The following is a 27,197-nucleotide window of genomic DNA, read 5'->3' as shown; positions in this document are numbered from 1 at the left end:
AGAGTGTGAATGTATTTAAAACCAACTGACCCACACTTAAAAATGGTTAAGACGGTAAATTTTATGTAATACGTATTTTATCACGACCACCACAACAAAAAGATTGAACATAGAGGCTAGTTTGTGTAGATGTGCTACAAAAATGGCTTAAATGCAACAGGATTGCTTCCGTAAACAGTATCATCCGTTCAGAGGCAGGTTTTTATTTAATGGTCTTTATTGCTTACAATCACAATGAAGGTTGGTGGAAAGGAATGAAGCAGTTTCTCCCTGCCAAATCAGTGGAACATGAAGAAACCCCAGTTCGCTACAGCAGCAGCGAAGTTAATCATTTGAGTCCAAGAGAAGTCACCACAGTGCTGCAGACGGACTCTGCAGGTAACTGCTTGCAGCCTTCGCCACAGAGTCAGGGAAGACGCTGCTCTGCTTAGCTGGAAAGTGCTTTGGGATTTATAGTATCTTTTATCTTTCTCATATGTAAGAGATGAGCTCTTTTATTGAGGTAGAACTACTTTTTAATTTTTTTTTTTAATATTTACTTTTGAGAAAGAGAGGAAGACAGAGCATGAGGCAGGGAGGGGCAGAGAGAAAGAGAGACAGGATCCAAAGCAGGCTCCAGGCTCTAAGCTCTCTGCCCAGAGCCCAACGGGGCTCAAACTCACAAACCCCGCAAGATCATGACCTGAGCCAAAGTTGGACGCCTAACCCGCTGAGTCAGCCAGGAGCCCCTAGAACTGCTTTTTAAAAAGGTGACCTTGAGAGAATCATTTCTGTGCCTTAGCTGTGAGCATCCGTTTCTACAAGCTCTGGGCATGTTACCTGTTTACCTGGAGTTTTATTTGAGTATTAAGAGCAGGAAGGACATAGCGAGCCTTACAGTATTTATTCTGTTAACATTTATTTATTTTTCTTTTTAAAAAAGTTTTTTATATTTATTTTTGAGAGAGAGAGCAAGCCAGCAGGGGAGGGGCAAATAGAGGGAGACAGGATCTGAAGCAGGCTGTACACACACTGACAGCAGAGAGCCCGATCTGGGGCTGGATCTCATAAACCTGAGATCATGACCTGAGCCAAAGTCAGATGCTTAACCACCTGAGCCACCCAGGCGCCCCGTATTTTAAACAGTGTCATATTTGAAAATATTACTCTAATAATGGAGTGGGTTTTTTTTTTTTCACCAGTGAAATACTGTCTATAAACCTGAAGAGCATATACAGTTTGGTAAAATTTCATGATTGAAGCTCTGTGGCATGTTAACTTCTTTTGAAACATAACATGTTTAATATTAATTTTTGAAGTTCTTGTAGAGAAATCCATAGGCCCGTGTTGATAATGAAGAAAGTGCCCTAAAGAAGTGTTTGTTTTTGGTGTAAGACTACTGCTGCCCCCCTAAATTGAACGATCCCTGTATGAATGAGGTGACTTTTCTCTGGTTTGTTCTGTGATACCCCAGAGTATGCACAGCCACTGGTGGGAGGAATTGTTGGCACCCTTCATCAGAGATCTACCTTTAAACCAGAAGAAGGAAAAGAAGCGAGTTATGCTGACTTAGATCCTTACAACTCCCCGATGCAAGAAGTTTACCACGCCTATGCTGAACCACTGCCAATTACTGGGCCCGAATATGCAACCCCCATCATCATGGATATGTCTGGACACCCCACGGCTTCAGTGGGGCTGACCTCAACGTCTACTTTCAAAGCTGCAGGGAACCAAGCTCCCCCAGTAGTAGGAGCATATAACACTCTCCTCTCCAGGACTGACAGCTGCTCCTCCGCCCGCGCCCAGTATGACACCCCAAAAGGTGGGAAGCCAGGTCCAAGTGCCCCAGACGAACTGGTGTACCAGGTGCCACAGAGCACCCAGGAGGGATCAGGAGCCGGGAGGGATGGTGAATGTGATGTTTTTAAAGAAATTCTTTGAAGGTAATGCTGCTTTTCATAAAGCATCGTTTTAAAGCACATGGCCTTTTTTGTGTGTTAGTGGTAGTAATATATAGAATGTATTACGTATCTGTCACAGATGTGGTTGGGAAAATGTGATGACCGAGGTACAGGGAACTACTAATCTTGCCATCTTGCTTTAAAAGTGTTATTGTGGCAGTTACTGCTTGCCTGTTAAATTTCAAACATCCTCTTTGTTACTACTGTAAAACACTATTTTTAATACAGAAAAAGCTCCCTACTATGCACTTCAAAGAAATTTAAGAATCACTGAGAGTATTTATTACCAATGCTGCAGGTACATTGATGAACTCAAGAGATAGCTGTGTAAGCCGGACTGGCAATAACGCACGGTACTGTTCTTGAAATGTCTAATGGCTTGAAATTTTGCTTTGTGAAAGGTGGGTACTATCAGGATTTCTTTGTTCTATTTCTATATACCTTACGGTTTTTTTGTGGGTTTTTTTCCAAAAATTAGTGATATAATCATTGTTTTGATGGTAGTCGTACACTCCTCTTTCCTTTGAAGGATCTATAGGTGGGAAACTGACTTGTAATGGGCAAGGTGATTGATTCTTCACCTTCTGACACCTCAAGAGCTTTAACATTTCATGGTACGTGAGCTGGTTTCAGCCCTGCTTGCTCTGTCTGGGGCCAGCCCTATTCTCGTGTTTTAAAATGTTTGAGTTATTTTAGCGAGTGATGCTTGTTTCATCAACCTCATGAATCCTCTAATTTTACACAGCTGTAACAGATTCTCTCCCTCCCTCCAAATTTATCTGCAAAGGGCGAGTTGTGAAAACTTAAGAGCGTCTAAGTGAACACCGTAACGTGACCCCCTTATATTTATTTACCACACTGAAAGGCAAAAATCCTTTCTCAGAAAGGATTTACCTTAAAAAAACAAAAACAATTTGCCCTCTTTGATTTAATATACAGGGATTTTTCTTTGAATCCAAAGGTATTTGGGAGTCAGTATTTTTAATGATCCACAGCAAAATATTGAAAGAAGTATAAAGCCCACATGGATTCCTCAGCTGTGTGTGACTGTGCCCTCATCTGTATGGGGGAAGGTGTGAACAGTCCTTTCCAGCATACCCAGGGAACACAGGCTCTGGCATCCGAGCCAGCAAATATTACAGCTTGTTTGTGAAATTTCCAGGCAATTTCTTTGTCACCATTTGCCCAGGAGTAGTTTTAGATGGGTGAAATGAAAAGCATCTGTAATTTACCAGCCTCTAGTGTAAGAACCTTTCAAAGTCTTTGGCAAAAGAAGCTGGCCCTCAGGTTAAAACCTAATTTGGCATCTCTGCTTCTATAAATCCCAGTGTGTAGACTTAATCTTGACATGTAATTTCCCATCAGGATCTAGACCTTTCTTTTGGCTCGTGCCACCAGATTGTTTCCAGAATTTGCTAGAGTTGAGGACCGTGTTCATTCTGCTTGCTTCCTGAGGTAGATGAGTATTCTAAAGCATTGCTTCAAAAATCCAACTACGCTGCAGCCTCTCTGCCCTCTGGTCTTATGATTTCTGTTGGTGTCATTTGCTTTTCCAGACAACTTTGCATAATTTCATTCATTGAAAAAAACCCAGTTCATATTGTTTCAAATATTTTGAAACAAAAAGCACAGATGTTGAACTTTTTATTAAGACACAAATGTGTAAAGCACATGTATTACTGCAGTTATCCCCTTTCAGGGGGGGAAAGAGTAAACCAATTTATTTTTTATTCACCCAATCATAGGCCTGTTCTAGAAGCTTTAAGAGAAACTTTCATCTTCCCAAAGATGCTTGTTCTTTTTATTTAATGTCGTGTAAGGGATTTTCCCACAGAACTTTTGAGAGGCAAATGTTTTCTTAAATGATGCATGTTTTTTTGCCACTGTGCTGTGCTTGAACTACCAGTGATTTTTACAAAAGTTTTTACTGCTTTTATAAATATATTTTACTTTCCAAATGAAGAGCTGAGCCTGATTCAAAGAGTTCTGATATTGTACTTTGAGTTCGTTTGTTTTCACATTAGAGTTTTGCTTTTGGGTTTTGTAACACCATTTCTATGTCTATTGATACCTATCTATACAGCTTTGGAGACAATCAAGTAACAACTGAAAATGTGAAAGTAACCTTTTTTTTTTTTTTTCAAAATTCCCTTGAATTTTTATTCTTTGCTTGAAACATTTAAAAAAGACGCGTAAGTCACTCTGTTTTTTTGGATGAATTTTTTTCCTGTTAGCACAATCGTCAGACAATGGTACAGCACGTGTGGCCCTTCCAGGTTTCCTAAAATCACACTGACTTCTGACACATGGTCTTCGGAACCAGCACTGTTCAAGATATTGTGAATGCTGATTTGTATTGTATTAAAAGCTGTAACACTAAATAGATCCTCTTGTATATGCGGGGTCTAGTTCAGTTATTTAAATTCATGTTTCACTATTTGCACTTTGCATTGAATGGGTTTATCCGCTGATGAAGTGGTTTGTGTAGAGAATTTATACAGCAGTTGGAATTACGGTGTCATGTATACTCTTGCCCTCCGATGCCCCAGCAGAAAATGCACTCATCTAAACATGAATGTGGCCATAATTCTTTGGAAACTGAGAAAGCTTGGAACTTCCTTGCCTTGGCTCCACCTGGTCACCTGGAGAGTGAAAGGGCTATGGAAACGCCATGTCAGACGATAAGACGCATTGTGGGCCAAAAACTTGTCACACTCTTTTAAGAGAAATCAATTAAGCTCTACCTTTAAAAAATTGCCTATTAGTTCTGCCTTTCTGTTCTGAACTTGAAGTCCCTAAACTGCAAAATGAATTAAGAGTTGGATGGTTATTAAAATACTTTCAACTGTGGCACCAATTCTTATTTGCTCCAATTTGTGACTAGTTTTTTTTTTTTTTTTTTTTTTTTTTGCACTGGGAAAGGTAGAAACCAAACAGAATACTGAAATACATATTGGAAGATAAAAATGGTTTGTCAGTGATTCTCCCAGAATGTACTTTTCTTACCTCGGCATGTACTGTAGTCACTCAGTATTTGTATATGTTGCTAGGATTTAGATTGTATAAATAGTGAAATTTTAATGTGTTCTTGTGTTTTTAATAAATTGTATATATATGTCTTGCTGAGAATTTTCTTCCTTGAGGTTTGTAGCCTTCTCTCATACCCCACAAAATGCCAGATCCCTCAATTTAGCATCAGACTGTACTGCCTGCCATTATTTTAGTCCGTACAGTAACATTTGAAAATGCTACCAGTGGTTTTTTACTTTCACTAGAGCCAGCACCATCCTTTTTTGAAGCCTAAATTAGTTTGCAAACTACGGCTCTGTGGTATGAGGAACAGGTCACACTAATACCCGTCTTTTCCACCTCAGAGTGTCCTCCCCCCTTATACTCCTCTTAAGTATTTACTCCTGCGTCCCCTCTAACAGTTCACCCTTGACAGACTCCAGAGAGGGTGGTCTCCATCGTCTCCCAGTGGTAATTTTTGTTCAAGACAGCCGTTCTTTCAACTCTTTCCCCTCCTGAGAACTTTTAATTCCAGCCCTCCTGTAACTTCTTTTTCCCTCACCCCCATACCCTTCCCTCCCCAAAACGAGAAGGGAGACTAGCTCACCACCTCCGCTGGACTGGTTTTTGACTTGTTTGCATCCAGTGGGATTCTTCTGATGCACCCTAGGTATCCAGATAAGCCTTCCCTTTGAAGATGTGATTTAATCGTGGACAGTTGAGATTTTTTTCATGAAAATACCATTTAAATCCAAAAACAGCTTGAATCTTCTTAAGGGTTTAACTTACTGTGTCGTCTTCATTTTTCCTAATTTAATTCAAATAGTAAACTTTCAAATTTTAATATATTAAACAAGGCAGAAAATGATGTTTAACAATGGTCTCCTGGAGCTTCTTTGTATAAACTTAAAAATAATGCAGTCACCAGACTTCAGTAATTGTATTCTTAGGCTATTTACTTATCCAGAATTTCATGTTTAGCCTATTTCCTTCACCTTAAAAACAAAAACACCACCTTCCTTCTATGAAATTACTCATTAATAATCCTGGTTTAGTTAAAAGCTTAATGAAACCAGTATGGTCTTAGATTTCCTTGACCATAACCCACTGTTGTGTTCAGGGCTGCTTTTAAGATTAAAATTGGTCTCCTCGGGGACAACAAAAAGGAACTAATCAACCATTTAGATACATGCCTAAAATGGTTCCATTTTGCCATATCAAGGCACAATCACATCTCCATTCCCCACCAATTTACAGTAGACAAGTACACCTCTCAAAATGTGTTCAAAATTTGTTGTGGTAAACTAAATCCCCTACTAAGAAGTCGCATCCCTTCAAAAGTCTAACATGAAGTAACTATAAAAAGATGTTTAAAAACACTTCAGAAAACTAGGTTGTTTTAAAAACAATGCATTCAAAAACTTATTTCCCTGATAACTAAACATATCCTGGTTTTATAAATTAAATATATTCACAGAAATTAAGCTGGTGGTTATGACTCACCAGGCGACAACAGACTTTTATGTACACGATTTCTTGACACGTGCATCCAACATATTTAAAAATAAACTAAAAATCGCAGTATAAAAATAAAACTAATACTGTTAGCATCGTCTTCTGAGTCTGTAGGGTCAATCTTCAGTCAAGTTGATTACAAAGTTTTTTTCTATAATGTCCTTCAAAAAGAGCTGCTCCGCTGTCACATTGTGATATGCATTCTAAAGAGGGAAAGTATAATAAAGTCACCACCCCAGTCAAAAAATATTAACAGCAGCAATGGAATGCACAGTATCTATAAAGTTTCTGAATGAAAAACTCAAGTAGCAAGTATACAGGTAGACTTTTCAGTTACCTTATTCTTTGCTCATTCTTTTGCTACAGCCTTCCCTACAGCCCACTCTTTTCCACTTAAACCATCACGTAAAGCCCCCCCCCCCCCCCCGGGTATCATTTCCTGTCCTCCTAAAAGGGACGTAAGACTAGAGACCAAAATTTTAAGTCAAAGTGGGTTGATCATTTTAATAAAAGCACCCAAAACTCCTAAGAGACATCAGCCTAGAGATAAAAAGAGTTCCATACTCTTGATGGATATCCTAATTTTCCTCACAAAGTTGTTACGATGTTATTTAGGACTAAGGAGAAAAGCATCCTAAAGTCTGCCCCAGGTACCTAACTCTTGAACTACTTAAGCATTTGTCTCACAAGGGGTGGGAGGTGAGGTAATACCAGTTCTCCAGCTTCTGTAGTATTTGGGGATGATGATGTAAGGGCACTGATTACATAGGATAGGTCCATATCCATTACAGTGACCCATTCATACTTCCATATTAAAAATGTACAGATAACATTTTAATCCTAACACTAGTGATATGCCACTAACCTCACTTAGACAACTCCTTCCCATTCTGTTAAAAAGGCTTACAGATCTTGGGGTGTCTGGATGGCTCTGTTGGTTGAATATCTGACTCTTGATTTCAGTTTAGGTCATGATCCCATGGTCGTGGGTTGGGCCCCGTGTCAGGCCACAAGCTGAGCATGAAACTGGCTTAGGATTTCCTCTCTTTCTCCCTCCAAAATAATAATAAAAAGTCTTAAAGGTACTATCTACCATCGCTGATCTCTAATTCAAGAAAAGTATGATCTATAAAGGTTTGCAACCTTTTTGACCATGAATATTCTTCCAGGGAGCTAAAATGTTATAGACCTCGTCTACATAACTAAAAAAAAAAAAAAAAAAACAACACACGGAAAAGCACAACAAAAAGCTACATCATCTTCCCAACTCCAAATGCACCTGCATCTTTACCCTTTACCCTTGTTTTCAGTGCTCAATCCTCTTACGTGGATGAGTGTCTCTGTTCCATGGCAGTGCTAAGTGAATTTGAGATACTACAAATAGCAAGTTGCCCGTATGTGTATATAAATAGTGCAAACATCATCTAAGATAAGGCTGGGTGCCTGTATGGGTTTGATGATACATGAGAATAACTGTGTCATATTCCCAAGGGTCCGGGGCCCACAAATTGGAACAAGGGTGGTACTAACAACCCCGGATCCAAGTCCCAGTTTCAGCACTTGGGAGCTCTTGGTAGGGTTAAGCAGCTCTCAAACTCTCAAAGCCTGTTCCCTCAGTAAAAATGACAGAGGAGAAAATGTGGGCTTTCCAACTCTAAGGATCAAAGATTACACCCAAGTAGGTATGTATTACCTTACTCATCAAAGACATGGTGGCATTCCCATAATAGTGCAAAGGACTCTTGAGGTCAGAAAAGTTATATTTAAATCCAGCAAGGTGAACTTCATGACATATGTGAAAAGCCAATGTGATGGCAATAATTCCTGTTGTTGGGTGCTTGGGTTTCTGGAAAAAGAAATTAAAGTTTTTTTTAACCCAAACAAGATACTTGTTTCCAAAGCATATTTAGGTGACCTCACCCTATGAAACCAGGACTTCTGAACATTTAATCAGGTGAGAAATACTTAGGTTAAACCCTCATCATGTCTAAGATCCAACCCCCAGTTAATATCCTAACTCTGAAAAAGCATAGAAAGTGTGACTGGAATCTTAGAAAACCTTTCAAATAAAACTTAACTGCAATATTAGCCCAGAGGACAACTATCAAATGAAGAAACACCATGAGGCTCAAGGAAAAGGATGCCACTGCCGCCGTATTTTATAAAACATGCTGAATTTGTCTTCCTGTGGAAAAAGCATAGCCTGTGAATTTTGAACCCATTTATGAAATGTAAGGACAGGTTAATTTGCTAATGGATGATCATGGTGAAAGAATTCACAGAAGCCTCAAACTAAATCTATTTTATAATCCTAGTAATTTAGCTGTAGGGAAAGACTAAGTAACTTCAATGACAAATAGTTAAGACTCTGATTAGGAAATAAAAATTCCAGATATATACATAGTAATGTCACAGTCTCAACTGGATTATTATCAATTTAAAAACAAAAACCAAGCTTCCCCATCATATACACCTATATCCTGAAAATGCAGTCACATGTTTGACAGTAAGATCTTCAAAGTTTTAATTCTCACCAGGATGGCCTTCAAAGGCAAAAACAAAATACATCTTAAACTTTTTAACACAGCAATCTAAAGAGATTTTCTTTCGATTAAGTATTACTTACAGATTCCATGGAAATTACATATTATGATTTTGAGGAGGAGAAGAAATCCAAGAAGCACAATAATAGCAAATCAACTCACAGAGGCAAGCCTGTCTGAAAGCCTAACTGCCTTTGAAATACGCTTTTCTTTACCCTCTGCCCTACTGTGACCACCACAACTCTTCACCATCTGTTAGAAAAGGAAATTAGTGACTGGGTTAAAAGCCGGGTTTTTGGAGGTTTTTGGAGGTTAAAAGCCTCCAACCTCATTGATCCCATCACTTTCTCCCCCTTCTGTCCCTTCATGTCCCCCCTTCATGTCCTCTACTTCCTTTCTTCATATCTTAGAGTACTTTCAGCCGTGATTATCACCATTCCCTTATGGAGACCTTCCATTTTCTGTACTGTCACCCACAGAAATAGATGATCACCTGACAGAATCTTAACCCCGGCTCCACCCACACCCAAGCAGCAGAACAAGCTAAGAGAAAACAACGTATGTGCCTGGGCACACTTTACGTTTATGGCCAAAGCCTCAAGTGGCCGTTCAGTATTTCCCGAGTAAATTTCCACTCCTACTCTCCAAGGTGACACTTTTATACCTTTAAATCCAACAGCCCCAGGCTCCTTTCTACTTTAAACTGGTAACTGAATCCTTGTTTTACTAACAGAAACAGAGAAGAACTATACCATCTTCCCAATTCCCAATCTACCTTCATCTTCACCTGTATTTTCAGCGCTCACTCCTCTTAGGTGCACATGATGTCTGTTCCCACCTATGGCCAACCTCGCCAGTAGTGCACTCTTTCATCCAATTTCGTCTCTCTCAACAAGCCTGCTTCTACCATTACCCACTTTCTCATTATTTTCTTCTGTTGAATCATTCCCTTCAGCATATAATCATGGCCATCTGTCTTTGAAAAACCACAAAACCTTCCTTGATCCGATGTCTTTCAACCATTTCTCTGCTCTCTTTTCTAGCAAAACTCTATTAAAGATTCACCTCCACTTGCTCATGTCCCATGTTCTGTTTAACCTAAGTCAAGCAGGCTTTCTCCCTCTTTTATTCTTGTCTGTATTACCAATAGGACTTCCATGTTTCCAGAACCAATGTTTATCATTTGTGCTCAACCTCTGGACAGCATCCCACATAACCTCTCTGAAATAGCGTTACGTCCTCATTTGGCTTCTGGCACACCATGTTCTACTGGAACTTTAATCTAGTTACAACTAGTTTTGGAGACCTAATTAAGATAAGGGTCATCCTATGCTTTTGGAGACACTACCTAAAACAGAAAACAAAAGTTTTATCTTACTTCACTTAGGAAAATTAGAGCTAAGAAGTCACAAAACGTATATTCAGAAGCAGTCTTTTCCCCTCAAAATTAAGAAATTATTAAGAAGCTGTCCCTTCAAAAATTACCAAGAAATAAGGCTTAAATTTAAAATCTTTATGCTTTTTGACTTGGGAATCCCACTTGTAGGAGTCTATCCTACAGAAATCACACACATGGACTGAAAATACCTAGAATCACATGCATTCCTCCATAGTATGTAGAGGAAGAAAGCTGGATGCAAATGGAAATGTCTATAAATAAGGAAATAGTTCATTAAATGGAGGGAGGAAATGGCAGAAAATAATTGAACAAAAAGTGTAAATGCATAGAAAATAGTCTAGAAAGATATAAAAGGCAAAAAAAAAAGGGGATAGTTACAGAGGGAAGAGAAGGATGATTTCCTTTATATAACATATATATTAGAATATAAATATAAGTAGTTATATTTGATATATATTCCTTTGTAAGTGGTTTCATGTTAAGCATGAGAATCTAACAATTCTAAACTTGAGAATTTTTTTTTTTAGCATACTAAAGAAAAGATAACATGATGTATGTTTATTTCTTTGGATTTTCCCTGATTACCAAAAAGAAAAACCTCATTTCAGCTTAGATATTATGTTACACACTTGCTCAAGCTTCTGATGAAAACTGGTCTCTGCCACTGTATGGGTCTGGAGAGTATTGTTTTCTAGGGAACATAACTGAAGAACTACAAGAGTCACAATCGGTGAGACTCCCTTTACTTAATTAAAGAGTTTGGAGTTTCAACCACCCTTCCTCCAATTTCAGGACCAGTGTCTCCTCTGTGACCGCAGAAATATTTCTGAACTACCTTGTCCTTCCTTTGCCTTTCCTCTGGTTTACCGGTGCTATTTTTATCGGAGTGCTTCAGACAGTTCTTTTTAGCCTGAAAAGCCACGCACTTGTTCTGAATCCCTTCCTGCTACTCTGAGCACGGCTGGCCCATCAGCCCCCGACCCCGTCAGACTCTCCTCACTGCAGAATATTGAAGACAAGGTTATGAGAAATGAGCCATTCAGGCATACAGAAGGAGACACCGGAAGGGCTCTGCAAGGGCAGGAAAAAAACAAAACAAAACAACATTCCCTTTAACACTCTTTCCTTACAGTCCGAAGAACATAAAGATAATAGCCAGATATCTAAGTTCACTACCTCAGACGTGGCCTTCAGAAGCCACCTTGTGAGTCCTGGCCCTCATCCTTTCTGAAAACCGTCGGAACCCTCCACCCTACCCCAGGCAGATCTTTAGTTTGAAACTGTGCCAGGAAAAATACGTACCTGATTTTTGGGAAACACTTTTGGGAAGTGAAGCAGTTCATAAGCTGCCATTCTGATAATGAAAGGATCTAATACTCTGATTTGATAAGGTCTGTAGATTAAGTTCAAGGCTGGTTTCTTCCAAAAACCATTAGTGTTCTGAAATAAAATAAGAACCCAGAAAATAGAACATTGTGGTTGTCTTTTTTCTTTTTTAATGGGAAAAAAAAAAAAACTGAAGGTAATCAGAAGGCAGATCAATTTTGCCAACTTACTATTTTGCCACCTGTCAACAATTCCCACAACCACTTTAAATCAAGCGGCTTAAAAGCAGTGAGAATCGCCGTAGTATTAGGATCATTGTGATTGGGATCTGAAAAAACAGATTCTGGATAAAAAAGTCGGAAGGTTGTCCTTCTCCCAACTTCCTCTTCATGTCCTAAAACAGGACCATTATTCATTCTGTGGGTAGTAAAACACACAAAATAATGTAGACCAAGTTCAGTAGGAGCCAATTCCATCCCAGTTTCAGAGCTTACAGAGCAGGACAAACCAGAAACCATGGGTCTGGTGTTAAAAGCTACAAGGCGACTGCTTGATTTTTAAGGCATAACAGCCAAGGAAATCATTCCCTTTCATGAGACAGCTGGCTGGATCAAAGGCAGAAATGTTGAAAATTAATTGTGGGGCCACAACTAATTCAGTCCGACCTCCAGAAAAACCAAAGACTAAATAAAACCAAATGAGAACAGAGAACCACAGAAAACTAGAGTTAAGAGAGACCTTGGAGGACGTTCAGAACAAAACCCCTTGGGTGAGGGCCCTGAAGTCCAAAGTTACTTGCCTCACATTACAGTCATGAGCACATGGGCTGACAGGTAAGGATCACACTGAAGGTGATGTGAGGACCCATCAAAATTGTTGCACTCCATAATAAAGTAATAATATAAAATTTCTGTATTCTACCCAAGCACAAGCAAATAAATGTCACTGCTAGAGGGAACTAAAGAACCACAGAGGATCTACTGTTGGGCTTGTGCCTGCTCAATGCCAAAGTTAGACATGCGCTATTTATGCATACACTAGGAAGGCATGCTATTAAAAGGGATGCTTTGTTTCCAAAACAGTGTCCCCTAGAGGATAAATACTGTTTTGCCCTTTGCCACGGACTCAATGTAATATGAGACGGTCTTAATAACACTTAAATGACTTTCATAAATGCTGTGCCCGTGGCATTCTCCCACAAGGGTTTGCTGTGGTTCTGGATAATCAAATGTCTCGACAATTATAGGTTAAAAAAATTGTTTTAAAATTGTTGTGTGGACAAACTTTCACAGCTTCCTCAAAATGGAGAGTGAACAGAAAATAAAGTGACCTCACAATGCACAAACTCTTGGCAGCTTGTAACCCAGCAAAACCCCCAAGCACTGCCAGGTCAGCCTAATGCACTGCCCCAGCGTGAAACCTTCCCACTCTTCAAATGACTATTCATAGTCATTCCCAAGGCACACAACACATCACCCAGATGATGACCTTAATCTTTCAATGAGAAAGTAAGAGGTGGAAATGTCCTCATTCTCCCACCCCTCCATCGGTGAGACTCTTGGTAGTCATAACCACAATTCCAGTTTTCCTTTCATTATAGAGGACCAACCACACTTGAACTCTGCAGCCATCCCCTCTCTCTACCACAGCAATCTCTTTGTTCATTTCTGTCAGTTTACCAATATGCTCTAGAATCTCCTATCTTTAAACAGGAACAAAACAAAAGAGCCTCCTTTGAGTCCATAACCATCTCCAGCTACCATCTTGTAACTCAACACCACAGCAAAACTTCTCAAGAGAATTGCCTATCCTCGTTTCTTCACTTTCTTGCCTGTCGCTCTCTGCTAAACCACGTGGGTAGGGCCACTCCCCATATCATATCTCCAAGTCTGCTTTTGTCAAGAGTATGAGTAAGCGTCGAGTTGCATGTCCAATGGTGAACTCGCTGTCCTTATCTTGCATGACCTCTCACCAACACTGGACATAGTTGACCTCCTCTGTTTTAAAATACTTCCTAACTCATTCGTAGATCCTCTTCCAACTCGTTTTTTTTTTTTTTCTTTACTCAACGTCTAAGTGTAGGGTACCTCAAGACTCTGTCCTGGGAACCTCTTCTCTCTCTGTTTTTCCCTGGGGAGTCTTGCCCAATCCATGGTTTAAATACAGCTTACAAGCTGTTTACCAATGAGGCTTTAACCGTTTAACCAAGGGCCTACTTGACTTACCACTGCAAATCTTACAAGCACCTCAAACCTAACATGCTCACACAGAAATCTTCCCTCTCCAGATCTAAACATGTTCCCACTCTAGTCTTCCCCCAACTCAGTCTCTTCAGCTGAAAACCTAGAAGGAGGTATCTGGTTCCTTTATTCCCATCTCTCTTCACATCTAACACATCAACAAATCCTGATAACTCTACCTCTAAAATATGTCTTAGTCTATACTTACCTCCTTTCTCTGTCATGGCAATTCTGTTCCAAGCCACCATTATCTGCCTGAATATAGCCACCTAACTGGCCTCTTCATTTCTACCCTTGTCCCTCATATCCCATTGTCCACATCACAGCCAGGATATTTTAAAGGCATAATCAGATGGAATTGCTGTCTTGCTTTAAAATCTTCAGGGGGCACCTGGGTGGCTCAGTCGGTTAAGCGTCTGACTTCAGCTCAGGTCATGATCTCGCAGTTCATGAGTCCAAGCCCCGCTCGGGCTCTGTGCTGACAGCTCGGAGCCTGGAGCCTGCTTCGGATTCTCTGTCTCCCTCTCTCTCTCTGCCCCTTCCCCACTCACACTCTGTCTCTCTCAAAAATAAATAAACATTTTAAAAAATCTGCAAAAGTTTCCTGTTGTCCTTAAAGTAAAATCCAAGTTCTAGTCTCAGTTTACACAGTCCTACACAGCCTGCTCCTTCAGCCTCTGGTTACACCACTCTCCCCAGGCCTGCTGCCCTCCTACCTTGCTGATTTTCTTGCGGCTCCTCTCAAACCCAGGATCATATCCTCCCCCGGGACCTGCACTAAACGTTCTATTTGCCTGGATTGCTCTGATACAGTTGGTACTACAGACTCACTTGGGTCCATCTTAGAGGTCTTCTCCTCAAGATGGTCATCCATTCTAAAGCAGCCATTCAATCATTGCCTGTCATGTATGTTTTAATTGTTTGTATGGCATTTATTACCGTGCTCCCTTATTTATTTAATTATTGTGTTCTTCCCTTCATTAGAATATAAGTTCCACAGGGAGCAAGAACATTGCTCTCATTCACTGTTGTATCCCCTGTGGCGAAAACTGTGCCTGGCATATTAAGGAAACTTCATAAATATTTGTTGAGTCAACGACCTGAAATCTAGGCCTACTCTAGCCAACAACTGAGAGACCAGTTACATAATAAACTTATCTAAGCAACTCTTCTTCCTTTTAAAACACAGTCATACTAAAATAGGAAACCATGTTTTTTTTTTTTTTTAAACAATTCCAGGTTAGCAAACAGGAAATATATTTACCTTATTATTACATCATAGGAGTCAATTTTTTCTCCTAATGTCTTATTCTTCAAAACTCCTCCATTACCAACCACCACGCACTTTTTACATGGCACACTGCTGGGCAAACAGACAAGTGAGAGGTTGAGACATCTTTCGTATAAGTGGGTGATTCCAAGCACTCGTTCCATACTTTCCAGAACCAAATTTCATTTGTTGCCCAAGTAGAAAAAGAACCGATTGTGACTTACAGGTCTAGGGATATATTAGAAAGATACAGAATTCAATAAATAACATTTCATAGGAAGTATATGATCGCTAGAAACTAAAGCTGCTTATGAGTCCATGCACGGTCCCTTGCTTGAATCTCATAACCACCTGCTCAGACAGGTAAGCCCGATACTCCCATTTTACAAATGAAGAAAGGACTTCAGAGAAGTGTTGGTTACATCTCAAAGTCATACTCCCAAGAGGCAGAATCGGGATTTGCATCCAGACCCTTGGACAACAAAAACACCACTTGGCCTGCGATGCTGCATGTTAATGTTGACACAAGTGTGCTTATGTTACACAGCCGTCCTTTTTTTCACCAGCGTTGCCCACTCCCCTGAGTTCCTAGCTCTGGGTCACTGCTGCATCTCATCAGTGTGGAGACAGTTGGCAATCTGGTGGGTAAGGGGTAGCTTCCTTGGACCCGCCCATGAGCACTTCAATTCCCCAAACATGTACTGCTCCTTGGAGCTTAACCAATATAAACTCAAAGTTCACTGTGTTCCTGGCAGAGAGCTTTAAAGTAGATGATGAAGCGCGACTTCCTGTTGCTGGCTGGGACTAGCCTAGGACTTTGGATTGTGTGCCATTCGCTCTCAGCAACCCCGAACCCATCTCCAGGCTCTCACTACCTCCCAACCAAGCTTAGAGAAAAGACAACTCGGATCATGTCCTTCTCCTTCAGGGGACAAGACTACAGAGGGGAAGCCTTTTGCAACTGTCCTTTCAGGACCCTCAAGACATGAAAGTATAAAGAAAAAAAACTATTTCTCTAAGAACCATGAAATAAAGCAAAACAGATGAATTCTAGACCACAAGGCTCTTAGGAAATTAATGAGTAGCAAAATTGCACAAATACTGTAGAATATTTAAACTGAAGAGGGGCACCTGGCTGGCTCAGAGGAGCGTGTGGCTCTTGATATCAAGGTCAGGAGTTCAAGCCCCATACTGGGTGTAGAGATTACTTAAATAAACTTAAAAAAAATAATAAACATAGAGAATGAAGGAATACAGGAATAATTAAAAAGAGCCAAACATTGGCCCTGCCAAGAAGAGACAATGTACACCCTCGTATACATATGAATTGACCCTCTTTCCTTAGAATTTGTTTAGCTCACCTATTTGGTAAGTTTTTAATACTCGAAAACACTTTTACACATTTTAATTTGGGACTTTTAGCTCCCAAATTCAAGGGTCATGTCTAAATCAGTGTCTGCTTTGCTACAAAAACAAGAAAATCCAGTTTCACAGATGTCAGGGATGGGGGCGGGGCAGGGGGGGGGCAGGGGGAAACATGTCCAACAAGCACTGAGGCTATAACTCCGAAACTCCTATCATGGACAGATCGCAGTGTGCTCCAGAGCACATTTTTTAAATGCTTGTCTTAGGAAAGAAACATGTGTCTAGATGCTTTTATATTGCAAGTTTGACATTAATCCCACTTCCAGGAAGGCAACTTTATCCACAGTGCTCTGCCACCAGGTGGCACGGAGAAGATGGGAAGACTGGCAAACATTCAAAACCCTTTCCTCTCTGGGTATATTGTTATCAACCTCACCGGATCCATCTTATGAATACTCTATGTGACGAGGGTACTTCTCACATGCACAGCTTGTTTGACTTTTCCTTCCATAACCTCGGGATCAGTTTAATACAAATCAGAGGCTGAAGCTGTGGAGCTGGCTCCATCTACCTGCTAAGCAAGGCTGGGCATAGGGGAGGAGGTGCCTAGGAACAGACAGGACCCAAATAACAGCTCTGTTCCTATGTAACCTATATGAGGAAGGAGGAGAGCTATCGGTAACTATGGCACCCAGATTAGCCCTCTCCCACCTCCCTATTCCCACGTGCCCCTGCAGCTACAGCATCCAGCCTGGCCTGGGATTTCCAGCCTGACACCAGGCTGACTGACTCTAACATCATCAAACATACCAGGCTAGACAGGATTGCACACCACTGCCGTGTCTCCGGAGTTCCAACCCTGGAGCCTCATCGAAGGACCACCGACCCCACAAGTCTGATCCCTGAAGTTGACCCGTAAAGAGGTAGCTCAACTCCGTCCCAGACACAACCAGTTCCATAATCACTGCTCAGCAATAAGCCAACAGGCTCAACCTTAGTGTTCACAGAAGTTTCCACTCAGTGGTATGTTTATCAGACTGGACTGCAGTTGGTCATCAAGCCCTAGATCCTTGTGTGGCCAAAAGAGCACTGTGATAAGAGAAGCAACCATCTGCCATACTAATGTGTCACATTCCTGGTCCCCACACAGGCTCCAGGTCCTGGACCTCCCCTCACAGATCCCATCAAGCCTTCCAGTCAAGAGAAAAGGGAGGAGAGGGCTCAGTGCAGAGCTCCTACTACAGGAGCCCCAGGATTAGCTACAGAGAGAAGGCCATGCCTTGTACACAATTCTGTAGCCTCTTCCTGTCCATTGTCCCGGGAGGTTTAAGGGCTTGGGAAAAATGGGAAGAAATCTTAGAGACACTGCCTCACTCAAAAGAACTCTAATTCTAAAGACGGGTCACAGTTCGATGGTCACCATATTTTGAGAAATTTCACTTTCTATGTTCTTCTCTGTTAGCTTTGGAGGGGGCAGCTGGGAGGAGGGAAGGCCCTTTGTCATGAAAAAAAAAGTTTGCCTAAGCCTCTGAAAGGAAATCTTGTCAGTGAAATTTCACGTTTCCTCCTTGTAAGGGATATTGCAAAGACCCACATATTTTTCTGAGGATCATGTATAACACTAGAAACTGTTTTAGGGGCATCCCTAGGACCACTCTGTAGCAATAGCAGCTTATCTATAGCTAGTATTCACGACGCCCCCGTGACTGTGGGAAACACATCATGGTACAGGTACACAGTCTGAACCACACACCTCACCCCTCTCTCCCCAGCAGTCACCACATATTACCAAAAAGTTGATCCATCATCTCCTTGGCTTCCCTCCACCTGGTCTGGGGTCCTGGATCCCCTTGTTCCCTGAGGTGTAAAACGGTAATTTCCAGGGTCCCTTGGGTACAGTATAACTTTACCATATTTAATTAACACAACTTTCACGCACAAATAACTACAGGGAATTCTGAGTCTCTAGAGGGCAAGAATAGTACTGTTCATATTCCTGTATCCTCCGATCTAAAACTTCCTGGCTCATAGGCTGTGTCTGCACTCTAGGAATCAGTTTGGTTGTTACATGAAGGATGGTGACTGTTTCCTTACTCTGTGTCTGGAAAAGCAGCTATCCGTTCTTCTTTCCCCCACCCCAGGAACAGGTGGGGAAATGCACATGCCCCAAACTGCTCATCCAGAAAACAAAATCACTCCAGAGTGCCCAAACCTGTTAATGGAAAATCTGGAAGCCTGCTGAAACAGTTACGGTGAGAGATTACTCTTCCCCCGGGTGAAAGGCATGCTTCTCATCAAGTCAGGCAAAACCCAGGAGAGTTCCTACACTCTACAGAGGTAAACATCAACACCATCAATACAGAGAAAGTAGACGTGAATTGCCCACTTCAAGTGGCCTGTGGCCTGTCTTCTGAATGCTTTCTGACATCCACTCTTCCCTTCAGCAGTATCATACACATTAAAATAGACCACCTCATCTTCAGCCTAACAATCTCTGCAGATCTCACTGGTCATTCTCCCACACCCACTACCCTGTGTACCTGCCGGTAGAGCCCTGCTTCCGTAAAGCCTAACAACGGTCGGTCTGGAGGTGGCCCCGTGACCCACCCTTGGGGCAGAAAGACATTAGAGAGTCTATTAGATGCTCCAGAAAAGATTTCACCCCCTGCAAGAGCACAGTTTGAAAAGAAGGCTTTCTTTTGATCTACCCCTTCCTTTCCTCTTAGATGCTGATATGTGACAACATACGGTTAGAGCAGCGGCAGTCATCTTACAACAGGGAGAGAGAGAGAGCCACAGAGAAGCTTCCCTGACATCACTGAGCCGCTAATTCAGTCACACAACCAGAGCGGCTCCATACAGATGTGCAAGTTGTACACTGTCCACCTACAAGGTGCACCAGTCAAGTAACTGTATGTGTGAACGGACACTCCCTGGAGCTGTGCCATCCAGTCTGTGCAGCCACACGCAGCCTGCAAGATGGAACCACAAGCCTGCAGACATGAACCCACATATCTAGGCGATATGGGAGACAATAAAGGTCTGCTTTGTTTAAATCACTCTTAGGCTACTGTTACTTGCAGTCTGAAGACCCTGAAACACTGAGCAATGGGCTGTGGCTAGAGACCTGACTGCTGGTTCTGGCTCCCCCATTCAGCATCTTCAGGACCTTGGCCTAGAGACCTAACCTCTAGGAACTTAGTCTGCCCTTTTGTGAAGGGAATCACCGAGGTCTCAAATGTTGTTACTCTACGTTGCAGGAGACCATGTCCTCTGGCACATGTACCCCGGTTTCTGTATCTCCACTCAACATGTGACAACAATGGCTGTTATGAAACAGACTGTGGCTGCTCCTGCCTTTTCACCACCTATGACTCACTCTGTTGACACAGAATCACAACTCCCCCAACCAACCCCCACCCCCACCCCCGGCCTCAAGTTCTCCTCCAGGCTGAAAATGCTACCATGTAAAGAAACCTTGCAAAACAGCAGGATGCCCAGAGTAGTGATGCAGACATTGAGAACCTTTCTAGAGCCTGGGCTGTTTTCCTTAAATAACTGAAGTCTCCATCTTTGTCCTCTTTTTAAGTTCTCTGAAGCCACGCTCCCGCCCCAGCTGGTTGCCAATCTGGCCCCGTTCTGCTGATGTAACATAATGGATCCCGCTTGGGTGAGCAACTAGGCAGCTGTCACAAACCCGTGTCCAATGAGCAGGCAACCGATTTAGCACCGGTGCTTCGGCTCAGTAAGGTATTTATGTAGAGTTACTCTGTGACCGCCTGTGCTGGCCTCGCACACTCTTCACAGAATCTGGCAGCCTCCCAGAATGCAATGGTGACAGGGGGAGGTGGAGAGCTGGTTCACGCATTTAAAATTTTTTTTTTAAGGTTTTTATTTATTTTTGAGACAGAGAGAGACAGAGCATGAGTAGGGGAGGGGCAGAGAGAGAGGGAGACACAGAATCTGAAACAGGCTCCAGGCTCCGAGCTGTCAGCACAGAGCCTGACGCAGGGCTCGAACTCACACACCGTGAGATCATGACCTGAGCGGAAGTCGGACACTCAACCGACTGAGCCACCCAGGGGCCCCTGGTTCACGCATTTAAGTGGGAGCTGAGATTTTGTGATTCAGGGTTTCTGCCGCTTTGGCTGAGGGAGAATGTGTTCCCACTAAGGAGAAGGCAGCATGCCCCGGGGCTGGGGGGCAGACTGGTGCTAAAGAGATACACGCACAGCCAGCCAGAAAGGGTCAGGGCCTTGTAACACGTGCACATTTTAAGTATTGCTTTTCTGTGATACGACTTCCTTAAATATCCTCAATCGTTAGTGAAGTGTGTAAACCATGGCCCCCTCATGTGAGCTGTGCTTTGGGGAATAAAGGGAGCAACCAGGGTCCCAAGAACTCAGCAGCAGCAGCATACAGAAAAGATGACAAAGAGAAACCATTGGTTCTAGGCACGGCTTCACAGTCCCTTCCGAACACAGTGCCACAGAGGCTAGAGAGGAAACGAGAGGTCACTGCCACCCCCAGTTCTTTTCAAAAACATTTTATTTTTTGAATGGGAATATCATTCACGTGTCGTGAAATTCATCCTTTTACCTAAAATTCACTAGCTTTTAGCATATTCAAAGCTGTGCAACAATCACCACCACCCAATTCAGACCCAGAGCCAGTAGCACTTGCTCTCCATTTCCCCTCCCCCACCCCTGACCGCCACAAATCTATTTTCTGTCTCCATCGCGCTTCTATTCTGGCCACTCCCTGTAACTGGAATCATGCAGTAATTGTATGTGGTACGTGGGTTGCATCGTATGTAACTATACTTGTACTTGCTATTTCATGACTGGCTTCTTTTGCTGAGCATGGTGTTTTCAAAGTTCGTCCATGTTGTGGCATGAATCAGTACCCCATTCCTTTTTATGACCAGATAATTTCCTTTATACGGATATACCTTTAATTTATTCATTTGGCAGTTGGACATTTGGGTGTTTCCACTTTGGGGCTACTATGACTAATGGTCCTATGAACATTCATATAGAAGCTCGGTGGTCATGTTTTCAATGTAAGCTTTCTATTTCCAGATAATTCTAGATTCACAGGAAGTTGCAAAGACAGTACCGATGCTTACGTTGACTTAATGACTGTGCAATGGTTTCACTGACTTAACTATTAACTATCAAAACTGACCGTGGCATAAGGTGCATATGTAGCACCATTACCCTCTTTTACAAGAAACTAAGGTTCAGAAATGCAGGAACTTGCCCAAGGACACAAAACTGTGCCGTTTTTCACAAGTACTGACTCATCTACTTAGCAGTCCCATGCCTGCCCACTTCCTTACTGCCCGCCCCTTTCCTCCCTCTACTTCCCCTCCCCCAAAACCCTGTTTTTCAAGCTCTCCTTGAAGAGAAGAGTCTATGGAGATCATGTATCTTTAAGAGAACAAATGAAACCTATTTAACATATATGTGTTTTCAGTGAACTGACACATGTAACTTGGAGAAGATTTGGTTTAACCCTGCCGATCATCTGGTTAAAAATGGCTTGAAGTTAAGAATAAAGGCATAAGCTATATTCAATAATGCACAAGATTTATAGCCCTGGAAATCCTTAACGATATATCCAAAAGAATTCACAATTCCAGAATTCTCTTCCCCTTAGCTCTTCAGATGATGCTCAGTTTAAGACATTCGGTTGTGCGGTCTTTCCTGTCTTTTACTCTGTTAAAATGTGAAAGGAGGTACTGAAAACAGAAATTTGCAGACCTCCACATAACCTCTCTGGACCTCAGCTCTCTCACCTTTCAAATGAGGGGGTTGGACTAGATCTCCACCCTTCCTGCCTCTAACGATTCTCTACAATTCACCACTTTGCTTTTGAGTCTGGCCCTCAAGCTGCACAACACAGCACAGACAGGTAAGCTTAGGTAATCACGATTCTTTAGGCAACGTACGGGTGCCTGGGTGGTTACCCTACCCCAACCTGGTGGGTCATTGCTCAGGAGAGAAACTAAACAATATAAAGGGAAAAGCCAAAGAGTATACTTCTTGTTAAAAACAAAAAGATAAATAAAACCAAATGGGTAATAACATGCTAACCTGCAGACTTCGTTTATGTGACACCTGTGGGAAAGAGGAAGACTCCTCTCTTGTAAATGCATCTGGTATTTAGAACTTTCCCATTCACAGTGTAATCTGTCCCAATGGAGGGCATCACGTGAACTGAATAATGTAACTGAACAAAACTAGGACTTACATCTGGTAGGACTGTAAAGGATTCGGATTTGAAACAATGACCAAATGTCTGAACCTTCTGGAAGAAACCAAGAGGATAAAGGAAGAATAAAATCAGTGGAGACCAGCCCAAGGAGGAAGGGGATGGAAAGAGTAGAGCTCCCCTCTCTCTGCTCATCCCAATCCTGACCCTACAGACCCACTGACCCAGTGAGCAGCTCATGCCAACAAGGCTTCCTCCTGGTCCATGGGGCGCCCCCCTCACCCCCAACCCCATTCCTGAATCCACAGCTGGGGGCAGTTCATTCTCTCTGCCTGAGAAAGAGACTGTTCTCAGATCTGTTTGTCCTAGAGCATTTTTCCCCAGGCTGAGAGGAGAAATGGGAGATGTTTAAGGTCACTTAGGGAACAGTTTACTCTGAGGCAACAAGAAGGCAGGGTAGTACATTCTGCCTTTCTGGAGTATATTCTGCCTTTAAAATACACTGCTCAGGGGTGCCTGGGTGGCTCAGCTGGTTGAGCATACAACTCTTGATTTCAGGTCAGGTCATGATCTCACAGTTCATGAGTTCGAGTCCCAAGTCAGGCTCTGCGCTGACCGCACGGAGACTGCTTGGGATTCTCCCCCTCTCCTCTCTCTATCCCTCCCCTGTGTGCATGCATACATGTGTGGTCGCTCTCAAAATAAATAAATATTTTTAAAATAAATAAATAAATAAAATAAAATCCACTGCTCAGGCATAGACTGGCCAGCGATTGTCTTTGTGTTATACAGTGCCATTCAGATAAATGTATAATGACTTGCTTAAAATACAGGTATAGTTTATTACATGTGAACCCATCCCAAAAGTTAATATGAAATAGGAAATACTGTCCCAAGTATATTCTCATCTACTTTCAAAATACTCTTTGTCAAGTCCCTAGGAAAACAGGTTTGCACAAACAAGCTATTCAGCAAGGCTGATCATGTGACTGCTTCTTGGTGTGCACTCCAAAGAGATCCCACAAGGGGATTTTCCATTCCCTCTGTGCCTGAAAAGTCTCTGACTGCACATTCTATTCTACTTCTCTTGACAAACTCAGACTAAAGGATTCCTGTGCCATCAGCAAGATCTTCCAGCCCTCCTCACCACCCACACCCACCTGTCTTCCAACACAGGTGATGCTAAGAGCCTGACATGGGTTGAGGTTGGGAGTGGGGTCCATGCTCAGTGACAAAGGAGGAAAGGAAACAGCAAGACCACGTCAGCAAGAAGAGAGAGACAAGCCTGGCTGAGGCACACGCAGATGATGAATTCCTGTGTGGGAAGGGCTTCTGAAAGCACCTACAGATGGTACAGTCTAGTTCTAAGATAAAAACCAGGAAAGAGTGAAACTTCTAGTCATACACACCCAAGAATCCTGGCACTAGCTCACATTTACAGGGACTAGGACCTTGTAGACACTTGCTCCAAATATTTAAGGTACAGTCACTATTACTCTTAAGTCACACATCCGGGCACTGGATGGTGCTCTCTAGGTTCACATCCTGGCTGTAGCTTTTACCCACTGTAACAAACTATGTAGGTTTGCCTAGTTTTAGTTTCTCCATTTAAAAAAAAAAAAAAAAAAAAAAAAAAAAAGACTATCAAGCATACTTTGCAGGGTAGTGGTAAAAACTAGAGAGCAGGACATAATGCACATATGCCAAAGATCTGCACAAAATTCAACCCATGAGCTACATAAAATTTAGGCTAGAAAAGTACATACATGGTTGCTGTTCATATGCAATCAAAAACAAATTAAGTTGATGGCATAGTTTTAAATTGTAATAAGTAAGTACGAGCTGAAATGAGCCAACATTACATAATCCACACTTCGATCATCTGGGCTCTCAGAGAAAAAAGGAGAGAATTTCAGACAAAATCTAGCATTGCTCCTCCAGCTCTGGTCTGTAAATTCTATCCCCATTTTCACATCTCTGTCCACTACTCTCATTTATGTATTTGCTAAATAGCACTTCTGTCCTCTTGGGCAAGAGGGAAAATTCTGTCATTTTGCTTTTTAATGGAGTGCCTATTCCATCCCCCCCAATGGACCACTGGCCAAATCCTAAAGGGTAGATGAAGAATCTGTACAGAAAGTCTACCTCTGTCAAAATAAGTGTATCAGCTAAAGAGTCTCTCTTTAGCAATTTCATTCCTAGATGGTTCACTTGACACCAGAATTTTCTACAAATTAAGTTACCTTTTGTAGTCAGAAGAAGTATTATCTCAACCAACTGTTCTCTTTCCTCCAGTATAATTCTGAATAGGAGGAAGAGAGCTGCTTCTGAAATCCAATATTCAAATGAAACAAAACAGATCCTCATGAGCCATCAGAAGATACATAGGAAGGTACAGGAGACAGCCTATGGAGGGGCTGTGAGCTGATTAACAGGGGCAAAGAATTAATTCTCTAGTAACAACAACTTAGGAGAGGTGAATGTGGGTTAAAATGTCTTGACCTGGGACTAGGATTGCTCATCATAAGACTCTGCAAACTTCTGAGGCAACCAGTTTTGCAGTTTCTAAATTAATTTTGTAATGTGTTTATTTGAAGTGTCATGGAAACAACTACTAGACATTTTAGTCATGCACAACTACTATGGAATTTTCTTGAGTGAAGACATTTTACATTGGGGTGCATATTTTGAACCACCTTAGCTAAAACTAAAAGTCAAGCAAAAGTGAGGAAATAAACTCACTTGTCAGATTCATCAAAGAGATCACAACTCTGCAGTTTTGAAAGAGCAAGTCGAAAATATTCCGCTAGAAAACAAATGGCATATTATAAATAAAAGGAATTATGGCTTCTTAGATACCTAGTAAGCAACCCTAGGTATTCCCCCCCCATCCCTCCCCCAACCCATTTCAAACTTGTAAATCCATGTGGATTTATTCCTTGGTGGAAATTAACAACACAACTGCAGTTAGCAGGCACTACTCAATAGGTACGCTCAAAACTACTCTAAGGACACTTCCTGAAAACTCCAGGGGGGTAAAAAAAAAAAAAAAAAAAAAAAGATGCCTAATCTGACAACAATTCTGAAAAAGTAACCCCCAAAATACCAACATCTGGGGTGCCTGGGTGGCTCAGTCGGTTAAGTCTGACTTCAGCTCAGGTCATGATCTCATGGTTCGTGAGTTCGAGCCCCACGTCGGGCTCTGTGCTAACAGCTCAGAGCCTGGAGCCTGCTTCAGATTCAGTGTCTCCCTCTCTCTCTCTGCCCCTCCCCTGATCATGCTGTGTCTGTCTCTCTCTCCCAAAAATAAATAATAAGACATTTTAAAAAAAAATACCAACATCAGATGATATTAGTGTAGAATATAGCCTTTGAAACTGATATTAGTATAGAAACCAATATTCAGCAAATTTAAGTGTATTAAATTATCAAATTCTCTGCAATATTTCTTTTTAAACCTATACACACACACATACACACACACACACACACACACACACACACACCACACACATAACAGGATCCACTGAATAAATAAAATCTGACTCAGAAAACTAAAGCTTGTCACCTACTGGGCTTTTAGGGTCTCTCAAAAATCCACAACATAAAGCTGCTTAAGGCCAATCAGTTGTCAGTAAGTGGAGAGAAAACGGTTTTGTCATTAGCAGATAGAGTAATTTCTCTCTCAATTTAGCAAAATACCCACTGGTTAAAAGGCTGATCAAGGAGTTAGAACTTACACTGATGGAATAAAATAAAACTCAGAGGTAAAAAGGCAAAAAGGGAGACAGGAAGGAAGTTAACCCACAGGTTTATCCTGCTAATTCTATACTGGAATAAAATACAGCATCAGAACTCATGAATAATACCATAGCTAGACAAAAGTAAAGAGCAGTTTCTCAAAAAACAACAACAAACTTCCCGTTTTATTCTAGAATTCCACACTGCCTCAAAAAGGAGTAGGGATTTCTGAATTAAAATTTAATTTCCTTCAACAAATTGCCGAATCATTTCCTTTAAGAATCCTCATGAAGCAGTAAGATGAAAAGGCCTTAAAATTATATAAACATGTGGTTCACATCAAAACACACTCCTATTAATAGGGCTGGGTAAGAATAATATTACTGACCTGATGTTCTTATCCCATAGGGCAAATCAAACTTATCGCCACCATACAAGGAAGCAATCTTTTTAAAATCAGCTGCACACAGAAAAGGGTGAAACTGATGAAACCTGCAAGAAAAGGAAAAGAATCATTTCCCCCAAATGCCTACAATATATGCAGCCTTCTAAAATCACAACTGAAGACAACTGAAGTATAATACTCACGTTGATATACGGACTATTTGCGATTGTGTAACTATTTTTAAA

At 41.6% G+C, this 27,197-nt stretch overlaps 2 protein-coding genes across 12 annotated transcripts in view; one reads left to right on the top strand and one right to left on the bottom strand.

Moving 5' to 3' along the window:
* DCBLD2 (discoidin, CUB and LCCL domain containing 2) overlaps nt 1-5,061 on the top strand; it is a 91,118-nt gene extending 86,057 nt beyond the window's left edge. For 2 of the 4 annotated variants that reach the window (XM_078452928.2, XM_060640170.3), the window contains 2 exons: nt 241-378; nt 1,454-5,061. In XM_078452928.2, the coding sequence (XP_078309054.2) occupies nt 241-378; nt 1,454-1,923 (608 nt within the window). In that variant the 3' untranslated portion in view covers nt 1,924-5,061. The remainder of the gene's footprint in view (nt 1-240; nt 379-1,453) is intronic. The other 2 variants (XM_060640171.3, XM_060640172.3) reach the window with 2 other exon arrangements.
* A 576-nt stretch (nt 5,062-5,637) lies between these two features.
* The window catches only part of ST3GAL6 (ST3 beta-galactoside alpha-2,3-sialyltransferase 6), a 61,690-nt gene continuing 40,130 nt past the window's right edge, over nt 5,638-27,197 (bottom strand). For 6 of the 8 annotated variants that reach the window (XM_060640176.3, XM_060640179.3, XM_060640178.3 and 3 more), the window contains 7 exons: nt 26,956-27,059; nt 25,569-25,632; nt 15,240-15,338; nt 11,966-12,152; nt 11,712-11,849; nt 8,161-8,313; nt 5,888-6,670 (listed from right to left, as the gene is read on the bottom strand). In XM_060640176.3, coding sequence (XP_060496159.1) covers nt 6,584-6,670; nt 8,161-8,313; nt 11,712-11,849; nt 11,966-12,152; nt 15,240-15,338; nt 25,569-25,632; nt 26,956-27,059 — 832 coding nt within the window. In that variant the 3' untranslated portion in view covers nt 5,888-6,583. Of the gene's footprint in view, nt 5,761-5,887; nt 6,671-8,160; nt 8,314-11,711; nt 11,850-11,965; nt 12,153-15,239; nt 15,339-25,568; nt 25,633-26,955; nt 27,060-27,197 lie in introns of those variants that run through there. The other 2 variants (XR_013557888.2, XM_060640174.3) reach the window with 2 other exon arrangements.

The sequence above is a fragment of the Panthera onca genome, chromosome C2 (assembly GCF_046562875.1).
Source record: "Panthera onca isolate mPanOnc1 chromosome C2, mPanOnc1 haplotype 2, whole genome shotgun sequence".
In the NCBI taxonomy this organism is placed as follows: domain Eukaryota; kingdom Metazoa; phylum Chordata; class Mammalia; order Carnivora; family Felidae; genus Panthera; species Panthera onca.
Note: the sequence above shows the minus strand (reverse complement) of the source record. Positions and strands in the feature narration are given on the sequence as shown.